Source organism: Carettochelys insculpta, chromosome 2, assembly GCF_033958435.1.
Source record: "Carettochelys insculpta isolate YL-2023 chromosome 2, ASM3395843v1, whole genome shotgun sequence".
NCBI lineage: Eukaryota > Metazoa > Chordata > Testudines > Carettochelyidae > Carettochelys > Carettochelys insculpta.
Window position 1 is genome coordinate 97,338,649 of NC_134138.1, and position 14,016 is coordinate 97,352,664.

Below are 14,016 nucleotides of genomic sequence, written 5' to 3' on the forward strand. Positions count from 1 at the left end.
CGAGGTCCAGTAAGTATTCTAGTATGACAGGTATAGGCACTTCAAGGGGAGCTAACTGCTTGGTGGAACACCATGCAGTGAAATCGAGTCCATTTCTGTTTGTAGGTCTTCCTGGTGGAGATCCTTCGGCTACTTTCTAGGACTTGTACTCCCTCCGTACATGTACTTTCTAGGGAGCTGAGCCATGGATTAACCATGCTTGTAGGCGCAGACCTCGGGGATGTGGATGCACTATGGACCCCTGGGCCTGCGTGAGCAGGTCCGGCGCTACCGGAAGGGGAAGCGGTGGACGATCTGACATGCGGAGAAGCAAGGGGAACCATTGCTGTCGATCCCATGTGGGGACCACTAAGATCATGCGGGCTCTCTCCCTCCTGGCTTTCTGCAGGACCTTGTGGATAAGCACTGTGGGGGCACTTCTTGTTGTGCTGAGTGGCAAACAGGTCTATCTGGGGAAACCCCCATGCATGGAGAAAAAAAAAAACTGGTCGTAGCAGAGATTGGAGTGGATCTGCCACTTGTGTGCGAGTGTGAAGTGCCTGCTCAGCTGGTCTGCCTTCACATTGTGAGCGCCTGGTAAGTACGAGGCTTTCAACGTTATATTGTTGGCGATGCACCAGCTCCACAGCCGGACTGCTTCCGCAGATAAGGCATGGGATCAAGCTCTGCCTTGTCGATTTATGTAAAACATGGTGGAGATATTGTCCGTATTGATCCCGACTACCTTGCCTTGTATGTGGTCTTGAAAGTGTTTGCAGGCGTTGAACACTGCTCTGAGCTCCAGTATATTTATATGCAGTGACTGTTCCGTAGGGGACCACAGTCCTTGCGTCACCTTTTTGCCAATATGTGCTCCCCACCCTATGTGGGAGGCATCGGTGGTGAGAAAAAGATTTGTGGTTGGTGAAAGGGTACCCCTGTTAGCATGTTCTTGGGGTTTACCCACCATTGCAGGGATCTGCGCACCTCTGTCGTGGGCGACACCACGGTGTAGACAGTATAGGATGCCGGCTTGTAAACGCTCGCCAGCCAATGTTGTAGGTTGTGCATATGCAATCTGGCGTTCTGTACCACAAATGTTGCCGCTGCCATGTGGCTGAGCAGCTGCAAGCACGTTAAAACCGGCACCGTGGGGCTGTATGTAATGACTTGTACCAGGGAACCGATGGCACGAAAGCGAGCGTTGGGTAGATAAACCCTTGCTGTGATAGAATTTATGCGTGCCCCTATGAACTCTATGTCCTGTGTGGGGCTGATCTTTGACTTCGCAAGGTTGATGACCAGGCCCAGCGAAGAAAACGTGTTTGCTGTTACGCATATCATGCGTAGTACCTCCGCCTTTGAGGCCCCTTTCAGTAGGCAGTCGTCCAGATATGGGAATATAAATACCCCCTGTCTGTGCAGGTAGGCTGACACCACTGCCAGGGTCTTGGTAAAGACTCTGGGGGCCGAGGAGAGGCTGAATGGCAGAACCTTGTATTGGAAATGTTCTTTGCAGACCATAAACCGGAGAAAACGTCTGTGCCGGGTGGATCGTTATATGAAAATACGCATCTTGTAAGTCGAGGGCTGCAAACCAATCTCCATTGTCCAGTGCCGTGAGTATAGAGGCGACTGATCATCCGAAAGCGTTGTTTGCGCAAGTACCGGTTGAGGCCTCGAAGATCTAAGATGGGCCTCCAGCCTCCTGTTTTCTTCTCTGTGAGGAAGTATTGCGAATAAAACCCTTTCCCCTGGAGTCACTCTGGCACTCTTTCCACCGCCCCATAAGCATCAGGTGGTCCACCTCGTGCTTGAGTTTTGCCTTGTGGGAGGCATCCCTGAGATGAGGCCTGGTTGGAGGTCTTGGCAGTGGGAGTGACTGAAAGGGGATCACGTAACCCATGACTATGATCTCTAGTACCCACTTGTCTGTGGTGAGCTTTTGCCATTGAGTGGAACGGTCAGAGGCGATGATGGAACATTAATTGTGGATGACATTGCGCGATGGTAGTAATAGTGCAGCCCTCGACCTGTCCGTCAAACTTGTTGCCTTGGGCCTGCCCCGAGGATACATGGCCTTGTTGGGAATGTCGCCTAGGAGTTCTATACTGTTGTTGCCACCCTTGGTCGTAGCCCCGTTGGTACGGGTATCGCCTTTGTTGAGGGTAATACTTTTTCTTTCTGTATGGAGGGGTATAAATACCCAGGGTTCTGGGTGTGGCTCGAGTCTTTACTGGAATGAAGGACTGAATCAGTTGACTCTGCAAACAACTTCTGTGTGTCGAAAGGGAGATAGACAATTTTGCCTGCAGATCCCTCGGGATACCCAATGTCTGGAGCCAGGATTCCCTGCGCACGACCACTGCTGTAGCTGTTGAGCATGGCGCCGTGTCCGCTATGTCCAGGGTGATCTGGACTCCTGTCCTTGAAGCTGCATAGCCCTCTTGCACGATGGCCTTCAGCACCGGCTTCTTATCTTCTGGAAGTGAATCCATGAGAGAAGTAAGCCTGGAGTAATTGTCGAAATTGTGGTTCGCTAGATGTGCTGCATAATTAGCCACTCAGCAGCAGGGTGGAGGAGAAGTATACCTTTCTGCCGAATAGCTCTAGCTTCTTGGCATCTCTATCCGTTCCCCCCCTGCTTTGTACTGGGAAGTCTTCGATCTCTGCTGAGACGATTCTACCACCAGAGAATTTGGTTGTGGGTGACTAAACAGGAACTCCATGCCCTTCACCGGGTCGAAGTATTTCTTATCCACCCTCTTGTTTATAGGTGGAGTGGAAGCCGGGGTCTGCCATATGGTAGTAGCAGACTCCATGATTGCTTCGTCGAGCGGGATAGTGATTTTGGACAAGGCCAGAAGCCTCAGGTTTGAGGAGCTTGTGGTGCTTCTCCTGCACCTCTGCTGTTTGGATGCCTTGCATGAAAGCCACCCTTTTAAACAGCTCCTGAAACTGTTTGAGGTCGTCTGGGGGGGGGGGTGCGGGCAACATCCCTGGGGGCGGACAAGGAGGAACCACTAGGGTAGACCTCCCTTGAACTCTCAGGGTCCTGCTGCCGGTGGTACACCCTCTCACTGGAGGCTTGCGAGGGAAAATCTCAGGGTTCCAAAAATCAGCTCCCCTTGAGACAGCTGTGTTTCCGTCCCCGTCCGTGAGTGCCCGCAGGGGTACTGGGCAGTTGAGGGGGACCTGCCCCTGGGTGTGCGCCTGTGGTGTCTGTCTATGCCCAGCGTGATAAGGACGACCATGGCAACACGGGCATGGTTCCTGGGATGGAGACCTGGACCACTCTCAAGGGCTGTGGTGCCGGGTTTTTGCTGCTGCCTTTCCCCTCCCCTGTGGGGCTGGCTCCGCCCCTCCCCGTGCCAGGGATTTCAGCTCCACTGTTGGTGCCACGCTCGGCACGCTCATCTGCGGTGCCACGTGGGTGGTCTCCGCCAGTGCCTGCAGGCTACATGCCTGATGGCCCTGCACTGTTGGCGCCATGGGGGTCTGTGCTGCTTGCAGTGGTGCCGCCGGTTCCGACACTTGACTGGCTGCTGCTCTGAATGCACGGGCCGGCTGCTTAGTAATCGGAGGCAGAGGCTCAGCCTCCGCCACATGCGCTGCCGCTTGCTTGTGACTGTGGCTGGGGGGCTGTGTGCTACGCCCGTCCCGCTTGCTGTGACCGCCGGCAGGGATCGGGCTGGAGAGAGCTTCCTCCGTTTCTGCACTGAGGGGGTGAGGGACACCGCCTTCCTTTTATGGAGCCCTGGGGGTCCCTCCGGTTGAGGCCTCTCCGGCACGTCTGGCTGGAGGGCCTTATCAAACAGCAGCATTTTCAGCCGCATTTCTCTATCCTTTCTGTCTCTGGCCGTGAGCTTTGCACAGAAGGAGCATTTCTGGGTGACGTGCAATTCCCCCAGGCACCTAATACATTGACTGTGCCCATCAGAGGCCGGCATAACTTCGCGGCATGACTCTTACTTCTTGAATCCTGAAGGGAACATTGCGGTGAGTCTTTGAGCTGTTAATAGGGTACTTAGCACCTCCTCTGTGCCTGTTCCCCTCTCACGGACTCCAGCCTGCCGCCCTTCACATCCCCGGGTTGCCTCCGCTCCTCTTTCTCATTACTAAGACTTTCTACATATATATATATTTTTTTTTTTTTTTTTTTTGCAATAAAGAAACAATTTAACTAAGAACTCTGAAAAGAAACTCTAAATACGCTGACTCTGGCCGCAGCCTGAGGAGATTCTGTCTGCAGCCGATGGCGGTTAAGAAGAAACTGGTGGGGACCGGATCGTGCACGTGGCCGGGAGCACGCAGGGGAGCGGCGCGCGCCGGTGCACACGTGGTCAGGCAGAAACTGCTGGAAAGATCCGATCTGCGGCACCGGGGCGAGCCCGACACCTATTGTGGAGCACTCACAGGGACACTCAAGGAAGAACATATTGCTGCCATTATATGACTGAAGTGCGCCAACCTTGTCTGCCTCTCAGTTTTGAGAAATTTAAAAAGTTGACTTTGGAAGGTACAGAGCACCCTTCTGAACTCTGCTGCCAACAAAAGCTCAAGATGCTCAGTAGCTTCCAGAATCAGATCTGAAATTATCTTCCGCTGTCAACATACTGACCCATCACAGATACAAGTCTGAGTTGAATATAAATCAAGTAATTTGAGAGGAATTTGTGTAAGGTATGTACTTATCTAAAAACTTTAAGGTCTTAACAGATTACAAATTAGATTTTTTTTTAAACACCTCCCCAATGTCATATGTATACTTGAGTAAGATAGGTACTTGTGAGTTTACTTAGATTAGTAGCTTGGCTTTAAGAGGTCTGGTTTTCGGACAGCCTCTTTGATTTATCATCCTGTGGCTTGATCACTGCAGGAATTTGTATGAGGCCCAATTCTATTTGCTTAAAGTCTGATCACGCAGCTGTAGGATTTCTGACTGACCCAGACGTCATTTGCTTTTAAAATTACCATTTGCTTCCACTGCTTAAGTAATAAATGCAGGGGCTATCACATCCAACTTTTAAGTGATGTAAATTTAGGAGCTGGCATCTTCATCAAGGACTAATTACAGATTTTAATACAGACATTGAATCTTCTTAAACTAATTTTAGCCAAGATTTTACATTAAAGACAAACAAAGGAAATGAAGCCATATACGAAAGATTCCACACAATACACTTGATTCAATTCAATGTCTGTTTCCTCACCTTCCCAGTCTTGCTGCATGATGGTAGAAAGCTTAAAAAAACAAGTTGATTTAATGTTTCTATTTATTTAAGGTGTCCAGTTTCCAGAGGAGTCTGACTAGTGGTTTTAAACTCAATTTAGCATTTAAAGTCATTTTCAGCTGGCTCCCTGCAGGCCAGCAATTAGAAAAGAAAAGGCGTTCAAAGCAGAAGGGTTATAACCTTTCAGTGGTATGTTTGTGTGGGTTTTTTCTTTTTTTTTTTTTTAAAAAAAAAAAAAAAAAAATTCTGTTACCATTCTCCCTACAACCAGAAAACCCCTGCAGCCCAGAACCAGGTTAACAACCTGCTCATACAGGAGACTTCATGGATAAGTACATGTCAAAACTCAGCAGCCTTTTATGACAGCTAATGCAAATAGACAAAGGTTTTTTTCCTACTGCTAACTGTACTTCAATGCCCAAATTTTCCACTTCCTGGGAAAGGTGGGGGAAGATCACAAGATGCACAGAACTGAAAATATCTGCAGAATTTCACAGATCCTATTAGTTGTTTTATTACTCAACAGCTCCAAACAAGACTGGGACCCCAATGGGCCAGGCAGTGTACAGGCAGAGAGGGAAGCAGTTCCCACCCTGAAATGTTTTTGGTTCAAAACGCACAATAGATAAAAGGAGGGAGGACAAACCAAAGTGAAGTGATTTGCCAAAGTCACTCAGTGGCTCTGTGACAAACAGGGAATAAAGCTAGAGCAGTGGACCAGAAGTCAGTAGATTTACCTACTATTTATCTGGTACTTGCATCTGTTTGCACTTTTGGGTACCTCAAGAACACGCAGCATTAGCTTGCCCCCCTTTGTATTAATGGTGTTCTTGGTGAGTGATAAATACATGAACAGCATTTTAATGGCATTAGTACAGCCTCAGGACTTGGAGTCTGCCGTTATGCAGATAGTTAAGCCTATGTTTGGAGGCAAGGAGCTCCTGAAATACTGACCTTTCAAGTTACTAACTTTTCTTCCACCAGTTTTGGTAAACACAGAATCTGAATCTGTCTGGAATCCATACAGTAGACTGCCACCGATTTCAATAGGACGTGTGCACATGCCTCCAAAGGCAAAATGTGGCCCACCAAAGATTTTAAATATATTAATATCTTACACTTGAGACAGATTGACTGCTTCCTGACACAACCTGGTCCAGAGCCCAGACGAAGACTGCTGGATTCTACAAAAAAAGAATATATTTGCCATGGTCTACAACAGGGATCTGCAACTTCTCAAGCAGCGTTCCAAAATTTGATCTCTAAACCAGTCTGAGCGCCAGTGATACTTTTTAAAATTGTTAATAGTCCTAATTACAACACACAGATCTTTACCGTTTAGGTAGTGGTTGGTAGCATTAGTTGGGTTTTTTGTTAACCCACAGGTTGAATGGCTTTGAGCAAGCTTCTGGCGGCACGGAGGGAGGAAGAGTGGGCCTGAGCTCCTCTCTCACGTGCTCATGAAAATCAGCTCACGCCAAACGTTGCTGCCCCTAATCTACACTATGTAGGCATGACCCACTCAGAGCGAAATAGTGCATTTTACATTGTGGTTTCTGTGAGCCAAACTCCAGGGCTACATCGACACTACAGTGATCTTCTGAAAAGCGTGTCCACACACAGAAGAATGGCTAAAAACCTATCCACTCTTTCTATAGACAGCATCCACACAGCTCCTACTCTTGAAAGAACAGGCTGGGGATTGAAAAATCCAGTGCCATGAGGACTGCTCTTTTGAAAAAAGGGTTCTTGGACTGTCTACACGCTCCGCCCCTCCCCAAAAAGAATCTTCTAGAAAGAAAAAAAAAAAAAGACTTCCTCATCTGGGAGGACAGGAGAGCCTCTGGAAAAAGTGCTATGTTCTTCTGATTTCAGATGGAAAGAACACAATTTTGTGTGGACATCCTGCGGGCTCTTTTGGAAAACGTGTTCCCCCCCCCCCCCGAAAGAGCTTGCTGGTGTAGATGCAGTCCAGAAGCGAAGATGATGGGGACGTAATATCTGGAAGAATGTAGACACTAACTGGGTGTGGACTCTGGCAGATTTCCAGCATCGCCTGAAGTTAATTACCCAGCTTTAAATATTTTGGGATATTTATAAAGTTTTCTAGCTTATCCACTATATTCCTTCATCTTACATACTGTGGAACAGTACATGGGTGGAACCCTATATAACCTGCATTTTTTGCAAACATTCTTTACTGGGCCCATATAATGCCAATGACAGGTCAGACAGACTTCACACAGCAGGAAAATGGGTCTAGGAATCAGACCTATTTTGCAAGATTTATTCCTTTTCAGTAGAATGTTGCATTTTAGAGGTGAGCAGTCCAGAAATGCCATTGCAATGTACAGGCCAGAGGAATGAATGGTGACCAAAATACATCAAGGTTATGGTGGAACTGGAAAAAATCCTGGTTATTGCTCAGCTGGCTGTATAAACAGTGAAAAATTCTAAAATTTAACCTCTATTCAAGTTCTAAAATGACATGCAGACATTTTTACCTTGTTATTTAACTGCCAATATCAGGATAACCAGTTTTGGTGGGTCTATCCCAGAGTCTTAGCTGGTTATACTGAAACCAGAGTTTCCTCTGCATTCAGCTGTTCTGGAAAAACACACCTACAAAATTTGCTAGTATAGATATAAAAGATCCACTTTTGTTCTTAAGGATTCATTTCAAAGAATGAATTTAAGACAACACTCACTCCAAAATAAGAGAAAAATCTAAAATAAAAGTCATTTGATTAACTAAAGTAGAAAAATTAAAACGGCTCTGAACTCAGGTGTTTTGATGGATGTCCACACAGCAGACTTCCACTTATTTCAATGGGACTTGTGCACATGCCTCTGAAGATGGTGCGTCTCTCTACTCCTGCTAGAATCTGTCTACTCTGAGACGATGCAAGGTTTAAAAGTAAAAGAAAAATTATTCCAGGCTCATATGACATGAGCTGATGAGAAAAATCAGAACTGTATACCCTCCCACAAGGCTGATTATAAAAATGAACACTACCAGTCTAGGGCTGTGTCTACACATGCCCTCTCCTTTCGGTGGGGGAATGTTGATGAGGCAGTTTGGAAGATGCTAATGAGGCACTGATATGAATATGCAACACCTCATTAGTACAATGACAACCACACGTGATTCAGAAGTGCTGCTTTCAGAATGCATGCCACCCATGTAGACAGGAACCTTTCAAAAGGACCTCCCTGACTTCAAAAGCCCCCTGCTTTCTAAAACCAAATAGGAAGAGGGGATTTCAAAGTCAGGGAGGTCCTTGCCAAAGGCTGTCTACACAGGTGACCTGGGTTCCAAAAGCAGCACTTTCAAATCGCGGGCAGCTGCCATTATGCTAATAGTCCTTGCATATTCATGTCAGTGCCTCAAACATCTGCCAAACCGCCTCATTAAAAGGTGGGGGCATGTGTAGACACAGCCTAGGTGTCAAATGGTTAGAGATTCAGTGAGGGAGAGAATAGGGAACAACTCTGGGAAGGCTGAAGGGTTATGTGGAAGAATGGGAACCCAAACTCACCCTCTTCCTCTGTTGTGTCTACTCATGCTTAGCGTTGTGTGGTTAATTTTTGTAAGTTACACAATTGTGATAACCCATTGACTGGTAATGATCCCCCCACAGCCTGACTGGAAGTTACTGATGGCAGCTAAAGTCTCAACTGTGGTTCCAGCCATAAGCGCTGCCTCTATAGGTGCTCCAGGGCTGAAGCTATGAGGGAAAAATAAAGATAGTGGGTGCTCAGCATGCACCAGCCAGAGCTGATCAACAGCTGCGGGAGGCATTGGGGGAGGGCAGAGAGCAGCAAGCAGCCAGGGACCAAGGGGAAGAGGCAAAATGAGGGTGGAGCATCCACAGGGATATGAAAAACCCTCAGTGCCTATGGTTCCTGTTGCTACATTGCTGTGAGACATCAGAAAATTGATGCAGGCAGACTGAACCGCCGCAAAATGTGCAGCACAGCACACTCTCCCAGTCTGATTTTTTTTTGTTCACTACGGTTTGATCAGCTCATACTGAAGCAGAGGACAGGCTTAAAATGGAATTAAGCTCAGTTTCAAAATTTCCTGGTTTTCATTTCAAATAAGTTATGTATGCATACAAGTCAGAGTCTTACCAATGCATGGTCTTACAATTTCTCCCTCCTTCATTCTGCCACACCTATGTCCTTACTCTGCAATGCTCTCAGCTTCCGGATTTCCATGTGCTCACACAATTTTATTTTCCTCTTCACTACTACTGCCTTTTCCACCAACATCTGCCTTCCACTGTGATCCCTTCCTTCTCCCCTCATTTCTGTCCTAAGTTGTCTCTGCTACTCACTTTCAGTCTTTGTTCATCTCTGTAGCATCTCTCATCTCCCCATTCCAGCAACTGACTCTTCCCGCTCAAGCGGCCCATCCTTCCATTGACCCAAACTTAAGAGTGTAATGCAGTTTCATAACCAACTGGGATACTACTATCATGAATTACCACTTTAAAAAAACAGCTCAAATTCCATTGGCTGTAACACTGCAATTCACCTCTTACTCTGCAAGAATGGGGCTTTCAGTCATAACTTCACTTGTAAAAGAACAAATTTGTTTTTTCTTCTTTTGTCAAAGACTAAAGTTGTGTGTACCTTTGCATTTTGAAGAGGAGGCTGGTAACTAGAAGGTCGATAGTACATCCTCTGAGTAGCATCTGTGTGGATGTCTCCAAGAAATAACTCCTCCACTAGGTGATCTAAATTATGATGTAGATACTGCTTCTCTACTCTAATCAGCTGAAGTTCATGCATGGCAAAATTAAGAGCTCTAGTGCATTCACAGCCATTCTCTTCTTGCCATAAACTGTAACTCACATCCTGCTCCCACGGATTGCTGTCTGGTACAAATCCAGGACATGTACGGTTCACCAGCTGACTTAGTTTTTCAGCTACTGCTTCACTGTGGCAGATGATCTGAACATTATGTAGCTGGTAATCGGCTTCAGTTCCCCCTCGGATGATCCAGGAGGCTTGACGAAGACGAATTTTACCACGGATAACTAAGGTGTAGATAGGGTTTGTGCAGCGGTTCCCACCATAATAAAACTGGTAGGCCTTAAATGTGTTGTTGTGGTAGAATCTGTAAGATCTTGTGATGAACTCTGGGCCGGATCTTACCTCACACCTGTAGGAGGATTGAAAATGAGGAAAAATTTTAGAGATGTGCCACATGATCATATTAAGATGCCCAGTGTTACTGTGTCCACTAGCATAGTAATACTGCACTAGTACAGTCAAACCACCCCTAAATGCATTATCTTATGCCACTTAACTTATAGTCCTTACATAGCCACCATGACTGAAGTATCTGAGTGCCTCCTAATCTTTAATGCATTTATCCCCAGTGTTCTCACCTTCATTTTACAGAACTCAGGCCCCAAGACAATTAAATCAATCACCCATATTAATAAAAGAAAGTGACAGAGGATAGACCTGCACTTGGGTATTTCCAAGCCCCAGGTTCCTATGTTAATTGCTGTGCAGCTCATCCTCACCCTCATTTTTCTTTTGTCACTTGCACAATTGGAATAATGAGCTATGTTCTGTTTTTAGCTTACATTGCTTTAAACAGGGCAGAGTGGGGTAGAAGGGACAGTGTAGTTCTATGTACAGTATCAGAGAGGTAGCAGTGTTAGTCTGTCTTCAAAACAAGTCGTCCTGTGGCACCTCATAGACTAACATTTTGTTGCATTATGGGCAGTTAATGTGGAGTAATGAACATCAAGAAACCGCTTTTGTAATGGGCCAACAACTCCCAGTCTCTGATGAGTAGTAGTTTCTCTGCTCTTAATGTTCACACCTCCAAATTAGAATGGCAACAGGCTGCATCCCACCCAGGATGATCTGACTTGTTTTCTCCCCTCGATGCTCACTACTCCACATTAAGCTACCAATAAGGGGCCATTTCCACCCTGACTGAATAGATCTTGTCAGCTCTGGCCCTCCCCTCTTTCAATCCTCTTCTGAACCTACCCCCCCCGCCCCGACTCCCACATCTGATGAAGTGGGTCTTTGCCCAGGAAAGCTTATGCTACAAAATATCTGTTAGTCTATAAGGTGCCACAGGGCTTCTTGTCGTCCTATGTATAGTTGCTCCTAGGAAAAATTAACCCCCAATCTCTCACCACCTACATTTTCTTTCTAGGGTTATGATTATTAGAAGCTGAAGGTTAATTTTGACTATATTTGTTGGAATGTTTTAATGTTTGCCTTTTTAAAAATTAGTTTATAATTTTTGGTTTTGTCTCTGGCATGTCACAAAGCAGTTCTGCATATTTTTTTTTTTTTTTTTTAAAAAGTGAATTTAGAGCATCTGAGAACACGGAAATATGAAGCACCTTAATTGCCCACAGAACAGGCACACTATTGGTATCAGTCGTGCAAATTTCTAAACAGTGTAAACTGATATACACAAGAGTGAAAAAATGCTCAGAGGTTGGACTTAACCACCAACTCACTTTTACAAATTACTGAATAGCCATCAGCTGGTAATGCTTTTTGGCCCCCTGAGTGAGTGACCTAGAGGTGAGAGGCTATGTTATTAACCTTGAGGAAAATTTTCAAAGGCACAAAGTGGGGTGGGAGGGCTAGGCTCTCAGCTCACATTAGCAGTCAAACTTCCCTTTGTGCCTTTGGGGGAAAAAAGCCCCCTCTCCTTTGGGTGCCATCCAGGCTGCTCAAACACACTTTTCAAAAATAGTCAATTGAATAAGAATTAGCACAGAAGGTTCTAGTCAGATTAATTTTTCCATTTATTTCTTATTTAGCATGTTGACAACTTATTCTTTACACAAACATTCCTGTGACCAGATAGAGGAACAATAGAAGAATGTTGTTTAGGTTTTGAAATCAAGCAGCTGAAAGTTACAATTTAGGTTGCTCATGCAAATCTTGATTTGCCATCTGTGTGTAATCTATGATACAGCCTTCAGCTGCACAAACACGTACCACTTTCTTCTCCAAAAGACTCCTGACAAGTGCTAGCTAACCTAAATATAGGGGTTGCTCCCCTGTTTACAAGATAGTTTTAGGGTTTCAAGTCCTAGTTTAAAGCCTACCAAGATAATGCAAAAAGCTCCAATTGAATTTAATGGGCTTTGGATCAGGACCTCACTTTTTTGGTCTAGATCCATACTTGTGTGGAAAATGTGTCCTTGGATCCATCATTTAGATGGATCCACACTACTGCTAAGGAAGTGTAAGCAAAAGAGTTAAGGAACTCTTGCTATATGTCACAGGAGAACATAAAATCCCTTCCAAAAAGGGGTTTCATTAACATAAAATAATTACTACACTAAATGTCATGTCAATCTTTTTCATTAAGTGCATTCGATACTGTGAACTTGCTTTAACTTTGCTATAAAAAACAATGAATGTCAGGTATAACAACTAAAAAAGCTACAATAGTAATAGAAGCTAAATTTGCAGCTTGTCTGAGCCACTTGCAGCTGATCTGCTTAGCACAGTCAGAAGAGTCTCTAAAATTTCTCCACACACAAAACTCCCAATGAAATCTATGTCATTTTCAGGGATAATTATAGGCCAAATCTAGCAGTCCTTACTTGGAAACAGCTATCACCGAAGTCTGTCGTAGTTTTTCCCCCTGCCCCACCCCACCCTGAGTAAGATTACAGGACTGATGTTTTAAGATATTTATACAGGTTCAACCTCTTAAATCTGGAATTTTCTTGTCTGGCAACATCTGTCATCCGGCATCACCACAGATGTTGCAGGACCAGGGTGTCCCAGGACTGGGGCCATAGCAGTGGCTGGCAGCCTGACCTGGGCCAGAGCTGGAGCCCCCACTGGTCCTGCTGCAGCACTGTGGAGGGTGCAGGGAAGAGTAGAGCCCTGTCTGGAGTACAGGGCTGGGTCAGAGCCTGCCTGCTAAGCCCCCACAGAAGAGGAAGAGAGGCTGAGGAGCAGAAGCCAGAGTGCCCCAGTGACTGGAGTGCCAGTGGTGAGCATTGGTGCCCCAGTGGCTGGAGCCAGCAGGAAGTTGGCCAGGGAACCATGGGTCGGAAGTCAGCTGGAAAGCTGCAGGGAAGTGCTAGGAGCAGCCAGGGAACTGCAGGGGGAGCTGTGGGGAGCCAGCAGGAAGTCTTGAAAATGGGTGGGGGACAGGAGGGGAGACCCAGGGCATTTAATGCCCCTTGTCCAGAAAAGTCCCTCATCCAGGGCTACTCAGGTTCTGAGTGTGCCATATGAGGGAGGTACAACCTGTAGTGCCCAAACAGCCCGACAAAAATAATTTAAGATAGGTTAATGAATATTACAGCTGAGACACTGAAATGAAATCTCACCACTGAAGGTCACTGATGTACAGATAAGCACTTGTATGTGTCTGGGTTAATAAAACAAAGTAACGTAATTTGCTAATGAAATTTATTCACACAAATGCTCTTAAAGCAAGGTCCATTCATTAGGTAGTCTTGTCATACAGTGAAATATCCACACAAGCAGGTTTTTAAAACATTGTCCCTTCTAAATAAAAAAGGATGTTAAAATATTGCATTCCTTACTGTTTAAAATGCAGACTGGTGAACAACAAGGTAGATCTACAGCATGTCATTTGTTGTACAGTAAAAGCTTTATTATCTGGCATCCCCAGGAACCAGGGATGCAGCATAAGATGTGCCAGGTAGTCAAGCTGGGGCTGGCATTTGTCTCTGCTCTGCCCCGCCCCCAGGCCAGGCAGCAGATGTGCGGACCCACTCCAATGGCCCCAGCTGGTCAGCCAGCCCCATGGCATGCCAGT

The 14,016-nt window shown here is 46.0% G+C and overlaps 1 protein-coding gene across 1 annotated transcript in view; it reads right to left on the bottom strand.

Moving 5' to 3' along the window:
- The window catches only part of APCDD1 (APC down-regulated 1), a 43,593-nt gene that overhangs the window by 18,735 nt on the left and 10,842 nt on the right, over positions 1 to 14,016 (bottom strand). Inside the window, exon 3 of the mRNA XM_074985849.1 lies at positions 9,852 to 10,383. Coding sequence (XP_074841950.1) covers positions 9,852 to 10,383 — 532 coding nt within the window. The remainder of the gene's footprint in view (positions 1 to 9,851; positions 10,384 to 14,016) is intronic.